The following is a 15,399-nucleotide window of genomic DNA, read 5'->3' on the forward strand; positions in this document are numbered from 1 at the left end:
CCGATCAACTTTGCGGCATTTGGCTGAATCTGGGCTGAAAGTATATCCCTGTACACTTCAGAATTCATCCGGCTACTCTTGTCTGCTGTTATGTCATCAATAAACACAAGTGACCCAGTGCCATTGAAAGCCATGCATGCCCATGCCATCACGTTGCCTCCACCATGTTTTACAGAGGATGTGGTGTGCCTTGGATCATGTGCCGTTCCCTTTCTTCTCCAAACTTTTTTCTTCCCATCATTCTGGTACAGGTTGATCTTTGTCTCATCTGTCCATAGAATACTTTTCCAGAACTGAGCTGGCTTCATGAGGTTTTTTTCAGCAAATTTAACTCTGGCCTGTCTATTTTTGGAATTGATGAATGGTTTGCATCTAGATGTGAACCCTTTGTATTTACTTTCATGGAGTCTTCTCTTTACTGTTGACTTAGAGACAGATACACCTACTTCACTGAGAGCGTTCTGGACTTCAGTTGATGTTGTGAACGGGTTCTTCTTCACCAAAGAAAGTATGCGGCGATCATCCACCACTGTTGTCATCCGTGGACGCCCAGGCCTTTTTGAGTTCCCAAGCTCACCAGTCAATTCCTTTTTTCTCAGAATGTACCCGACTGTTGATTTTGCTACTGCAAGCATGTCTGCTATCTCTCTGATGGATTTTTTCTTTTTTTTTTCAGCCTCAGGATGTTCTGCTTCACCTCAATTGAGAGTTCCTTAGACCGCATGTTGTCTGGTCACAGCAACAGCTTCCAAATGCAAAACCACACACCTGTAATCAACCCCAGACCTTTTAACTACTTCATTGTTTACAGGTTAACGAGGGAGACGCCTTCAGAGTTAATTGCAGCCCTTAGAGTCCCTTGTCCAATTACTTTTGGTCCCTTGAAAAAGAGGATGCTATGCATTACAGAGCTATGATTCCTAAACCCTTTCTCCGATTTGGATGTGAAAACTCTCATATTGCAGCTGGGAGTGTGCACTTTCAGCCCATATTATATATATAATTGTATTTCTGAACATGTTTTTGTAAACAGCTAAAATAACAAAACTTGTGTCACTGTCCAAATATTTCTGGACCTAACTGTACATGGATTTCATCTGCATTTTGTGCTTTCCTCTCCCATTAAGGACACATACTGTTTGGATGATTTACTTCTTTTGGAAATTCACCATGTTACATTTGTGAGATTAGATTGTAAATTCCGCCGTAAAGAGGCATTGATTGGATTAATTACATTCCATGCACAGTGCTTTTAAAGCTATCATATTAATGGCTAGTGATGAGCGGGCACTACCATGCTCGGGTGCCCAGTACTGGTAACTAGTGATGAGCGGGCACTACCATGCTCAGGTGCTCATTACTCGTAACTAGTGATGAGCGGGCACTACCATGCTCTGGTGCTTGATACTCGTAACTAGTGATGAGCGGGCACTACCATGCTCTGGTGCTTGATACTCGTAACTAGTGATGAGCGGGCACTATCGTGCTCAGTACTCGTAACTAGTGATGAGCGGGCACTATCGTGCTCGGGTGCTCAGTACTCGTAACTAGTGATGAGCGGGCACTATCGTGCTCGGGTGCTCAGTACTCGTAACTAGTGATGAGCGGGCACTACCATGCTCAGGTGCTCAGTACTGGTAACTAGTGATGAGCGGGCACTACCATGCTCGGGTGCTCAGTACTCGTAACTAGTGATGAGCGGGCACTACCATGCTCGGGTGCTCAGTACTGGTAACTAGTGATGAGCGGGCACTACCATTCTCGGGTGCCCAGTACTCGTAACTAGTGATAAGTGGGCACTACCATGCTCAGGTGCTCATTACTCGTAACTAGTGATAAGCGGGCACTACCATGCTCAGGTGCTCATTACTCGTAACTAGTGATGAGCGGGCACTACCATGCTCTGGTGCTTTATATTCGTAACTAGTGATGAGCGGGCACTATCGTGCTCTGGTGCTCAGTACTCGTAACTAGTGATGAGCGGGCACTACCATGCTCGGGTGCTCAGTACTCGTAACTAGTGATGAGTGGGCACTACCATGCTCGGGTGCTTGGTACTCATAACTAGTGATGAGTGGGCACCACCATGCTCGGGTGCTCGGTACTCGTAACTAGTGATGAGCGGGCACTACTATGATCGGGTGCTCTGTAGTCGGGGACTAGTGATGAGCGGGCACTACCATGCTCAGGTGCACGACACTCATAACTAATGATAATGGCCAAACTACCATGCTTGTGTACTCGTAACTAGTGATGAGCGAGCACTACCATGCTCAGGTATGAATCATGCCACATACAAGGTTTTCCTGCAAAAACAGTTGCTTCCTTCTGCTCAGGAAATGTTCCCCAACTCTAAGGATTGTTTTTTTCCAGCAGGACAATGCGCCATGCCACACAGCTAGGGCAATCAATGTGTGGATGAAGGACCACCACATCAAAACCCTGTCATGACCAGCCCAATCTCCAGACCTGAACCCCACTGAAAACCTCTGGAATGTAATCAAGAGGAAGATGGATAGTCACAAGCCAGCAAACAAAGAAGTGCTTACATTTTTGCACCAGGAGTGGCATAAGGTCACCCAAAAGCCGTGTGACAGACTGGAGGAAAGCAGCCAAGATGCATAAAAGCTGGGATTAATAATCATGGTTATTCCACAAAATATTGATTTCTGAATCTTCCCGAGTTAAAACAGTATTAATATTGTTGTTTGTAAATGATTATGCACTTGTTTTCTTTGCATTATTTGAGGTGTGAAAGCGCTGTGCATTCTGTGCATTGTTTTGTTATTTTCACCATTTCTCATTTTCAGAAAATAAATACAAAATTTCTTGCTTGGAAATTAAGAGACGTTGTCAGTAGTTTATAGAATAAAAGAACAATTTACATTTTACTCAAAAATATAAAGAGCTAAATCAGAAAAACTGAAAATTTGGAAGTCGTCTCTTAATTTTTGGCAGAGCTGTGTGTATACGTATATTTTTATTTACTTAATTATTTTTTTTTAATTTTTCCAAAAATAACTTTTACAAGTAAAACTTCAAAGGATTATTTTGAAGCTCAATGTCAAAGTTACGCAAAACGGATTTTGTCCTGTAAACAATGAACTGTGGGCTGTTTGTCATCTAATCCCCTTGTGACCGTTTCCCTAATTACTTAGATCGACAGTGAGCACCGAGAGGCTACCATCCATAATCAGCGGTAAGGAACGAAAAATGACCGGATTCATAAAATAAATCGCAACTTTCTCCGCTATATATTTAAGTCTTACGTCCCAGTGCAAGTGCCAGAATCATTAGCCTGTGCCCTGAGTAATTATGTAATTATCTTGTACCCCAGGTATAAGTATGAAAAGTCCTTTTTATTATATTGTGCTCATATTTCGTGGTAAATTTGGCACTCATGAAATTTAGGATCTTTAGGTTTGTAGACTTCTACCCTCAATGTCAATGTAAGGAGATGGACATATTGTCCTCATTCCCACCTATGTTATTGGTATGATATGTTATTATTGTAAGATGTCATGTGATCTGTGTCATACGTTAATAGTGTTGCAATGTGTATTGCTTGACCACAGGGTAAGACAGCGTTAATGTGTGGGACTCGCCCAGGGTGGGAGGGGCTTGAGTGCAGGGACAGTGACAGTTTCTTGTTAGAATGTGAGATAGGGCCCAATGCTTCAGAGAGACAGACCTAAGGTCTGGTTAGGTCAGACAGCGATGTTTAGACTATAAAGTCTTCATCATGCTTGATGAAGACTCTATAATCGAAACATCGCTGTCTGACCTTGATGGATTAAAGATGGATTGATACTTTCACCCATTGGGACGCTGTCATTTTTTTCTTATATGGCATTTTTATTTAAAATGGATCCCTTGATTTGGACATGCACCCCTGACTTGCTGAAGTAGTGATTTTACACATTTAGATGTTTTCTGACTGCTAGGTGCTGGAAACTGTTTTCTCTTTTCTAAGGTCTGGTTAGTCAACAAGGCTCCATGACGTGGGTGTTCTTAGGGTGAGGAGACCAAGGCAAAAGATAGCACGATCCTGTAGAGAGAGAGAGTTAACTGAGAGAAAGAGTGATCTAGTGGAGAGAGGTGAGAGGACTGACCGAAGAACTATGTGAACGGAGACGGGTCCTGGGATAGGAAGCCTAGCAGTACGGTCATAAGTTTATCCCTCTTAAAGGGAACCTGACAGGTCCTCCTTGCCCTCAGAACCACTGGCAGTTTTGTTCACCTATCTAAATTCCCTGCCTAAAGGGGCATGATAATATACTAAGTAGGCTGACTAGTCTGGGGAAACTAACACCCCATGGACTAGTCAGCGGATTAATTTGCATATCATAATCAGACTTTAAAAATAATTTTTCTAAAGATCTGTTTATGTGATGTGTAAAAAAAGGGACTCTTAGACAGGGAATTTGGATAGGTAGACACCACTGCTGGTGATTCTGGGGGCATGGGGGACCTATCAGGTTCCTTTAAAAGGTAAAAGGCCAGGACAAAACAGAAAGTGAGACAACGTGAGTGCCCCGGGCGGGAGTTTCCTAAGCATCAGAAAGTTAGAGGCTAGGTTTGGACATTATTATTTATTATTATAGCGCCATTTATTCCATGGCGCTTTACAAGTGAAAGAGGGTATACGTGCAACAATCATTAACAGTACAAAACAGACTGGTATAGGAGGAGAGAGGACCCTGCCCGCGAGGGCTCACAGTCTACAGGAGGAGAGAGGACCCTGCCCGCGAGGGCTCACAGTCTACAGGAGGAGAGAGGACCCTGCCCGCGAGGGCTCACAGTCTACAGGGAATGGGTGATGGTACAATAGGTGAGGACAGAGCTGGTTGCGCAGTGGTGTACTGGACTGAGGGCTATTGTAGGTTGTAGGCTTGTTGGAAGAGGTGGGTCTTGATGTTCCTCTTGAAGCTTTCCACGGTAGGGGAGAGTCTGATATGCTGAGGCAGAGCGTTCCAGAGTATGGGGGAGGCACGGGAGAAATCTTGTATGCGACTGTGGGAAGAGGAGATAAGAGATGAGTAGAAAAGGAGATCTTGTGAGGATCTGAGGTTGCGTACAGGTAGGTACCGGGAGACTAGGTCACAGATGTAGGGAGGAGACAGGTTGTGGATGGCTTTGTATGTCATGGTTAATGTTTTGAACTGGAGTCGTTGGGTGATGGGAAGCCAGTGAAGGGATTGGCAGAGTGGCGAGGCTGGGGAATAGCGAGGGGAGAGGTGGATTAAGCGGGCCGCAGAGTTTAGGATAGATTGGAGGGGTGCAAGAGTGTTAGAAGGGAGGCCAGAGAGCAGGAGGTTGCAGTAGTCGAGGCGGGAGATGATGAGGGCATGCACTAATGTTTTTGCTGATTCTTGGACATATTGGCAAACCAGTTTCTCTAAGAGTAGGACAAGGTCAGGTGGAAGAAATTACTTTCATGGACTGTACGGTGGTGCTAAGCTGGATTGTGGTGACTGGGACTGATGGAGGCAAGAAAAAGTGAGGTTGAAGAAGTGAATAAACTGTGTGTAGAGATGCTCTGTGTTCATGAAGAAACCTACAAGAAGTGTGTACTCAGTAAAGCAAAGTTTATTAAGAACTGGTGGTTTCCATCAGTGATCTGGTTATCTGGTCCTGACCAGCCAATGTCATTGATCTCATGTGGCCTGCAAAGGCATATCGCCTCCTTAACACGAGTCCACACACCCAGCCAAGACCCCCTCTTCATGTAACGTGCTCGGCCACAGGAAAAGTAGACCTCACCCATGAATACCGCCCTCCGCTAACCTCAACATTCATCTTACCGTTACAGAGCTAACAGCTACACAAATAACGGTTTCTGTTAGGATATGGTCATGCGTCTGCAGATTATCGCAGCCACCTGTTTCCTGCTCCTTCTGACCTATGGTATGTAAGTCTTCATGCAACGCTTAACATAAAAATACCATGAAAGACCCACATGTCCAATCAATCCACACTCTTGCCATAAATCTAGTATATAATATACTAATATACATACACAAGACTACAAGCCAGCGCTATTGACAAGAGCAGAGAGCGCTCATGATAAAAGGGTTGTAGTATCAGATGAACATTTTTAATAGTCTTCCGGAAAATTTCTAATAGATATGCATCATACAAGACTAAGGTTTTTTTTTTTTTGTTGAGTCAGAATGTTAATAAAATTGTGATATTAGAATGATACAAGCGTTTTGTAGAATTTTTTTATCTAAAAATATTTTTAAGCAATAATGCAGAATTTCCCATATATACAGTCCCAGACACTGATCCCAGTAAGCAATATGGCTAGCAGAATGTCCAAAACACAGTCCCCCAATATTTTTACCAGCAGAATATCCCCCATGTATAGCGTGGCCATTTCAGTGCCCACAATAAGCAATATTGCCAGTACAGTGCCCCATGTGTGTAATGTCAGGACAGTGTCCACAATAAACATAGCTGCCAGAAGAATATCCCCCATATACATTGTCATACACGTTTAATTCCTTTGTGTGTACTGGAACAACACAAAAAAAGCAGAAAAAAAAGGCAAATTGGACATAATTTCACAAAAAAATCCCAAAAATGGGCTGGACATAATTGTTGGCACCATTGTAAAATTGTGAGTAAACAACTTTTTTTCAAGCACATGATGCTCGTTCAAACTCACCTGTTTCAAGTAACAGATGAGGGCAATATGAAAATCACACCTGAAACTAGACAAAAAGAGGAGAAGTTGACTCAGTCATTGCATTGTGTGTTTGTGTGTGCGCCACACTAAGCATGGAGAACAGAAAGAGGAGAAAAGAACTGTCTGAGGACTTGAAAAGACTTGAGAACCCACATTTTTGAACAATATCAACAATATCAAGGTTAGAAGTTCATCTTTAGAGATCTTGATGTTACTTTGTCCACAATGTGAAAATTGATGAAAAGTTGCAACGAAGGACAGTCCGAATGGTGGATAAGAAGCCCCAACAAGTTCTAAAGAAATTCAAGCTGTCCTGCAAGCTCAGGGGGCATCAGTGTCAGCGTAAAGTATCTGTCCACATTTGAGTGAAATGAAACACTATGGAAGAAACACAGGAGGACCCCACTGCTGACACCGGGACAGAAAAACCTAGACTGCAGTTTGCCAAAATTTACGTGAGTAACCAACATCCTTCTGGGAATGTGTCTTGTGGACAGATGAGACCAAGATAGAGCTTTTTGGTAAAGCACATCATTTTACTGTTTACCAAAAACTGAATGAGACCTACAAAGAAAAGAACATAGGACCTAAAGTCAAGTATGGTGGTGGTTAAAAGATGTTTGGGACTGGGGGCCTTGTCTGTGCGCAAGACATCATGAAGTCTGAAGATTAACAAAGGATTTTGGGTGGCAATGTAGTGCCTAGTGTCAGAAAGCTGAGTTTGCATCCCAGGTCAGAGATCTTCCAGTAGGAGAATGACCCCAAACACTTCAAGAAGCCCCAGAAATGGATGGAAACTAAGCGCTGGAGAGTTCTGAAGTGAGTTTGGGAGAAGAAGACGCCTTCAAATATGAGAGACCTGGACCAGTTTATAAAGAAGAGTCTGAGATTCCAGGTGAGAGGAGGAAGAAGCTTGTGAACGGGTATAGGAGGCGACTGATGGAAGGGATTTAGTCCAAAGGCTAAACGGTGTGCAACCAAATATTAAGCTGAGGGGGACAACAATTTTGTCCTGCCCATTTTTGGGGTTTTGTGTGAAATTATGTCCAATTTACCTTTTTTTTCTCAGTTTTTTTTGTGCTGTTCCAATACACACAAAGGAAATAAACGTGTATGACAAAATGTGGGTAATTGCAATAATTTTTTTTGAGAAATACATCATTTTCTGGAACAATAAAAGGGCGCCAACAGTTTCGGCCATGACTGTACAGTGTCGGGTCTTTTCTCCCAATCAGGAAAACTGCCAGGAGAATATTTCACACATACAGTGTTAAAACTGTGTTCCCAAAAAACAATACTGCCTTCTACGTTCCTGCCAAATACAGTACCCCACAGTATCCCCCCCAAAAATTCAAAATTATATTGCTAGCAGAGTGCCACCTACAGTGTCAGGCGATCGACCCTTGAACACTTTTTTACACTTATGATATTTACATTGACAAGTTTTACATTTTTTGTTTTATTTTACTAACCAATTACAGAAGTTGAAGGAAAAGCCGTCTCCAAGAGACACGTACGTCGGGACTGGTTGATTCTTCCGGACACTGTGGCCTTTTTTGTCTATGAGACTGTGAATAAGGTTTCTCCAGAAGCCGGGAAGAGCCTTATGAATATGTTCGAAAAACCCCTTGTCCAAGACATACGGTAAAAACCTAAAGAGGATTTTTCTACCAAAAAATTGTTTTATACGTCCTGTCTACTCTTTATCCCTAAGGCTATGTGCGCACAGTGCGTTTTTCGCGGCGTTTTTCGGGTGCGTTTTTAGCCTTAAAACTGCAGGACTTTGCTTCCCCAGCAAGGTCTATGAGTTTTCATTTTTGCTGTCCGCACACATCTGTTTTTTTTACCTGCGTTTTTGAGTTAAAAAAAAAATAGACATGTCAGTTCTTTCCTGCGTTTTCTGCGTTTTCCGCCCATGCAATGCATTTGAAAAACGCAGCAAAACGCAGAGATCAAAAACGCAGCCAAAAACGCACCAAATCGCGGCAAAAACGCATGCGTTTTTTGATGCGTTTTTCGACGCAGGTGCGTTTTTGTGCGTTTTTAGCGGCCAAAAACGCACAAAAACGCAGCGTCAAAAAGACGCAGTGTGTGAACCTAGCCTACGGTTGCCCGTTATGTGCTGACGCTGTAAACAGAAGGACTGATTACGAAATATGTTGTACAATTTTGGGGACTTACCATAAAAAGTTACAAAAAGATCTAATGGTAAAAAAAAATAATAATCTAAGATATTGATATTAAATATTTGTCATTGACAGGGGCTACCTGATTAAAAAAACATCTGAAATCACCGTTAAAACTGAAGAACTTTATCAGAACATATCAGATTTCTTCAACAAGAAAAGTGAAGAGTGAAGTTGCGCAAGTCATCCCCAACTGACGATTCACCGACGAGATATGGAAATGTTCCCTTTAACTATTTCTGCTCAATTACTTAATTAATTTCACCCCTACACAACCTTTACCACCTGTGTAAAATGTATGATCGCTTGTTTTCACCACCGATCCCGAGAACAGAAGATCCAAAGTTCCTTGTGTGAATGGAGCAGTAGTGAGCATGTGCGACCACCACTCCTCTAGGTCGCACATGCACACGACTACTCCAATCACACAGGGAGTTTTCGAGCCCCTGTTTTCATGATCAGTGGTTGTTCCAGCATTTGGATCCCTCATTCTTCTACCTTTGTCGCCTATTCTGTGCATATGCAGTTTATAGGAGTCTTTTTCAGTATACCTTTCCATTGTAAGCAGGTGTAGGATAGCGGTGACATTGTCAGGTTGAAGTATTATTATTAGCGTTAAATATGATACAGTGAGATCAATAACCTTAAATCATTAAAGTCATCACGTAAAACCAATCGATTGAGAATTTATTTTTAGATTGTGGTAAAGATCTAAAGTTATCAAAAAAGAAGAAACTTACAGTATGCAAAAGGAGCGTGTACATCAGCACAGAATGCATACATGATGCAGGCATATAGGCACAGAGTGCAGTGCCATGTGGTGCCCTTGCATGGCACTATGTTATGGTGGTATTCTCCCACAGAAGTAATTAATCTACAGTATAAATCAGTTGTGATGCAGTGCTGGATGGAAAAACCTCCACAATTTTTGTTAAATTCTGCATGGAATCAGAGGTATAAAGTTTGAAGTGTGTGTATTTTGTATACACGTGTATAGTGTATGTCAGTATTATATATAATGAATGTCTGTAGTGTGTGTACAGGGCAAGTCTGTAGTGTGTGTATTCTACATGTCTGTAGTGTGGGTACAGTGTGTCATGCCTCGAACTTTGATCCTGTGACCTTGTCTGACGCCCTGGCCTATCAGGTCATCACAGGGCAATCTGCCCTTCTGCACAGTATCCCCCCTAACCATTGGTGTTGCCAAGAATAGCTAATTCAAAATCCTAGGAACACTCTGCACCACACCCACCAGACACACCAGTGGACGGACTGAGTGGAACAGGGTCGCCCAAGTGGGGGGTTGGTTAAGGGAGGGTCAGGAGTGTCAGGAGACAGACAGTTGACTGGTGACTCTCGAGAGGAGAGGTCAGGTGCTGGGCTCCTTGAGACTACTAGGTGGCAGACATTGATCTGGACCTGGTAGGAGCTGGACCCCGGTCGCAGGGGATCGTGACAAGGGGCACGGACTGTCGAGTAGGACAGCCGGCGGCCTTTTGCCATCACCGGGCAAGGGCCAGGGCACAATGGGGTACGTGGACCCTAGGTCAGGAAGGAGCTTCAGGCGTCTTGACAATTTACCCAACGAAGATGGAGCCTTCAAAATCCATTCTCCACCCGCTCCAAAATCGGGGTACTAGCTCAACGAGGGGGATAGGACTTTCCACTCACACGGTCCAGAAAATCCCAAGCGTGAACCCTGAGAGCAAGCTCCCTCAGTTAGCCATACTGGTGAGCGGGACTCGACTAGTTTCATACTTCCCAGTGTCCACCCTGTTTGTTGTGTTGTGTGTTTTTCGTTGTGCGTCAGACATCTGGTGGTCTGAACGCACATGCCACGAGGATAGTATGACAATATGACTACCACAGTGTCCCTCTTATGGTACATGCTCTCCACACTGCCCTCTCCTTTCCATTCTGGGCCCCTCTTCACACTGTGTCTCCCCTATACTCCACAATCTCTATACTCTATATCCTCACCACACTCCACCTCTTCTGCATACTGTCCTTATTTGCTGTGCCCTTACACTGCCCTCCCATGTTGCCCTGTCTGTATACTGACCCCAGAGTTGCCAACTTGACTTTTTATTTTTTCTGGACAGCATATTAAAAAATCCCGCACAGGCAATGTTTTTTACTGACGCATTGGAACACCATAATAAATCATGAAAATGATAAGTGATACATGTCTACAGCCCATAATTCTGATATGAAGACATCGAGTGCATTCATTGGAAACTGTAAAACGCTAATAATTATGGTTTGAGCACACTTGCAAAATCGGTTTCAAAACCGGGCCGGTGAGGGTCGAGGTATGTCATGGGTAGCCCTGCCCGGTTTCGTGACCCAGTTGGTGTCAATAAAAGGCAAGGATGATGGGATTGAGGATGTTCGGAGTAGTTGTCTCGTGACGCCACCTGTGGTGTGCGGCCAAGGATTAGCTGCCACTGCAGGTGCTGTCCTCTGGGGCGGATGGTGTCGCAGCTTAGATGGTTTGGCTCCCCTCAGGTAGAGCCAGGCCCCAGGGGAGAATGATGGGGGTAGCAGTCTATGGTGGTGTGCTGGGGTGCAGGGCTGAAAATGCCGACAGCAACTGGACAACACAGGGCGGTAGTTTCTTTTACCTTTTACTGTTCAGTTGTTTTGGTTCCAAAGTTACAGTGGTCCTGTCAGCCGGGTAGCAGTGGGGAATCTCTCCTTGCCAGGTGGGTTGGAGGCCTTCCTTAGTGCGCTCTGTGCGTGGGTCGCTGTGACCTGAAGCAACAAAACATCCGTCTTCCTATATGTCTTTTGCCTTGTCCCTTGAGGTGGGCAGCGCGAGCCGGATATGGGGCCCGCTTGTATTTCGGCGACCCCGGGCTCTATGGTGCTACTTTGCCTTGGGATGTGGAATCTCCTGCCCTCTGGGTTTTATTGCTGAGCAGTTAGCACCTAACCGTCGAGGACCCCGGTGTCCTGATCTCTGCGTCTGGTCCTGGAAAGCTTACTGGCAGCTCTCTTACAGCGACCGTTCTACTTCCTCGCCACTTGTGTTCTGAGGTCACTTTTCCTATTGCTGTGTTTAACCCCCTCCCCAGCCCAGAATGCACAGGAAAGCTCGTCCCAAACAGGACTTGAGCTCCCCCTTCTGGGCTGAGTTAGGAAGTGTTGTGTGCAAATGTACCTGACATGGAGATTTTCACTGCTGCTTCCAGGCATAGCATTGCCCCCTGGTGAGGAGAACGATGCCACTGTGGCTCCCATGACCACTGGGGTGCCACACTTAGCATCTGTATGACATGCGTTTTTTCTCAGCAGCTATTAATCAACAATCGTTTACAGGACCATTTACAGTGCTCAATGCTACATAATGGTAATGTATCCATGAAAACCGGATGGCGTAGGGATGGTTTGTGTGACGTCCGATCTTTTTTCTCACACCCATTGACTTGCATTGGTGTGTATCGCCCCCCCGTTTTACGGGACCATTCGTAGGATGCTGCAATTTTTCTTCTCAGGCCGAATACAGCTGAGGCAAAACTCGCACATCTGATCTGCTCATTGAAAAATATTGTTGCGAGTGCTTTGAGATTTTTTTCCTCGCATTGCACTAGTCCGTTTTTTACGCAAGTGTAAGCATAGTCTTATAGCAAAAATAATCTGTATAAGTTTCAAAAAATTATGGACACCTTAATTTTTTTTTACACTTAAGGCAAAAAAGTGCCCTATTTTTACAGGCTCTCCTGCAATTTCTGTTGTCAACCCAGACTGACCCCCACACTACCTCATCTGTATACTGTGCCCCCTCATACTTTTATCCCAAAATGTCCCTTCACACTTTTCTTCAACCATACATTTCTCCCCATTCTGTCTTCCCTCTTTCCCTGCTGCCCCCATATTGTCTGCTCGCACATTTCCACACTCCCCCCGCTCCCCATACTGTCTCCACACACATTCCCCCGCTCCATATACTGTCCCCACACACGTCCCTCTCTGCTCCCCATACTGTGTCCTCACACATTTTCCCCAGCTCCCCATACTCTTATTGTGCACATCCAGCTGAAATGTATTGTAACACAGAGACCCGTGGGGTCTCTGCGCTGCAAATTACGGTTGCGCAGGGTCACAGGAGGCAGCAGCCAGATTCTGGGGCTAATACAGTTGCTCACTTCCTTTGGTGGGAGGGGGGAATCACATGAGTTCTGGTCACGAGCTTAGTAAGGCACTGGACTCAGGCATCTTCATCATTAAGGGTAACCCTGAGATTAGGGATAGCCTGGGGACCACTAGAATGAGGGACAGCATAAGTGCCCTTGTCCCTCGCTTTTCTACAGTCACATTGTGACATTGTGCCATGCCAAATTAGGAACAAGTAATCAATGTAGCGTGTCGAGGACAACAAGGTTCATTGATTCCCCACTGACATGAATAGGTCCCTCTACAACGGCCCAAACAATAGGTTAGCATAGGATGGTGTGCAAGCTGCACCCATGGCAGTACCCTGGAGCTGCAAGTAAAAGTGAAAAAAATTTTGCAGAACAAAATCAAAAAGTTAAATGATCAAATTATCATGAAGAGAATTCATATTTGTCATGTGTAAAATATGATGATGGAGAATGCTAGTATAAAATGACTCACATGTGACCAGTAGCATATCATTATCTACACTGATGAGCAAAAGGGTAACAGCTTTGAGCGTGAGAAAACCTTCATTTTTAGACAAGCATCTTGCCTATCTCATACATAAATTTGATTTGCAACTATTTAGCATATGAGTAATTATGCAGATTCAAAATAGCTGTAAGTCAAATGTATGTATGAGATCGCCAAGATGATTGTATTCTATAAAATAAGGTAGTGGGTGGTGAGATACAGAGTCCGAACATCAAAGTTCAAAACATTGTTACCCTTTTGCTCATCAGTGTATATACAAGTCATTTACTTTCCACAGGAAATCTGAAGTATCACGTAAGTATGAAAATAGACATTCCACACGTTGTTTCAGTTAGTCATCTGTATATTTACATATTTTATTACCTCCAGTTCCAGATATGATTTGCCTATCTGGGGGGAAAGTTGGGACCTTCTGAACCTTGGGAGGATGATAGAGTCTGAATCACTGGTTCACATACTGTCAAGGCTTCAATCAGTGTTTTGAAGATGTGACCACGCTGATATGCCATGTCAGGAATAATATGAAGTTTAGACATAAAAGATAAAAGAGAATTCAAGGTCAATTTCTGCTAAAAGGTCATATCTTTAAGTTGTCAATATGCTTCAACTTCATACATCTTCCGGATGAATGACAATGTTTCCTCCATTATTGGCAGGTTTGAAAATGACGTCTGGTAGGTTCTTTAATTGAATGAGACGTCGCATTTCTGCTCTAGTCAAAGGTCATTATACTGTATAGACAGTCATTGCCGAAAGTGTGGGCAACCTTGAAATTGTTCCAGAAAATGAAGTACTTCTCCCAGGAAATGCTTGCAATTACATGTTTTAATATTATTATTTTATTATTATTTATTATTATAGCACCATTTATTCCATGGCGCTTTACAAGTGAAAGAGGGTATACGTACAACAATCATTAACAGTACAAAACAGACTGGTATAGGAGGAGAGAGGACCCTGCCCGCGAGGGCTCACAGTCTATAGGAGGAGAGAGGACCCTGCCCACGAGGGCTCACAGTCTACAGGGAATGGGTGATGGTACAGTAAGTGAGGACAGAGCTGGTTAGGCAGTGGTGTACTGGACTGAGGGCTATTGTAGGTTGTAGGCTTGTTGGAAGAGGTGGGTCTTGAGGTTCCTCTTGAAGCTTTCCACGGTAGTGGAGAGTCTGATGTGCTGAGGTAGAGCATTCCAGAGTATGGGGGAGGCACGGGAGAAATCTTGTACGCGATTGTGGGAAGAGGAGATAAGAGAGGAGCAGAGAAGGAGATCTTGTGAGGATCTGAGGTTGCGTGCAGGTAGGTACCGGGAGACCAGGTCACAAATGTAGGGAGGAGACAGGTTGTAGGTAGCTTTGTAGGTCATGGTTAATGTTTTGAACTGGAGTCTTTGGGCGATGGGAAGCCAGTGAAGGGATTGGCAGAGTGGCGAGGCTGGGGAGTAGCGAGGGGAGAGGTGGATTAAGCGGGCCGCAGAGTTTAGGATAGATTGGAGGGGTGCAAGAGTGTTGGAAGGGAGGCCAGAGAGCAGGAGGTTGCAGTAGTCGAGGCGGGAGATGATGAGGGCATGCACTAATGTTTTTGCTGAATCTTGGTTAAGGAAAGCACGGATCCGGGAGATATTTTTGAGTTGTAATCGGCATGAGGTGAAGAGGGCTTGGATGTGTGGCTTGAAGGATAGAGCAGAGTCGAGGGTTACTCCAAGGCAACGAGCTTGTGAGACTGGGGAGAGTGAGCAACCATCAAGTTTGATGGAAAGGCTTGTTGGAGGAGATGAGTGAGGAGGAGGAAAGACAATGAATTCTGTTTTGTCCATGTTAAGTTTTAGGAATCGTGCAGAGAAGAAGGATGAAATAGCAGAGAGACATTGTG

The 15,399-nt window shown here is 44.2% G+C and overlaps 1 protein-coding gene across 1 annotated transcript; it reads left to right on the forward strand.

Moving 5' to 3' along the window:
* The first annotated feature begins 5,816 nt into the window (after positions 1-5,816).
* Positions 5,817-9,235, forward strand: LOC142281416 (apovitellenin-1-like). The gene is made up of 3 exons (XM_075332854.1): positions 5,817-5,907; positions 8,173-8,335; positions 8,953-9,235. The coding sequence occupies exons 1-3, from the start codon at positions 5,850-5,852 to the stop codon at positions 9,047-9,049; spliced, it is 318 nt and encodes a 105-aa protein (XP_075188969.1). The 5' UTR covers positions 5,817-5,849; the 3' UTR covers positions 9,050-9,235.
* The last annotated feature ends 6,164 nt before the right edge of the window (positions 9,236-15,399 follow it).

The sequence above is a fragment of the Anomaloglossus baeobatrachus genome, chromosome 2 (assembly GCF_048569485.1).
Source record: "Anomaloglossus baeobatrachus isolate aAnoBae1 chromosome 2, aAnoBae1.hap1, whole genome shotgun sequence".
In the NCBI taxonomy this organism is placed as follows: Eukaryota; Metazoa; Chordata; class Amphibia; order Anura; family Aromobatidae; genus Anomaloglossus; species Anomaloglossus baeobatrachus.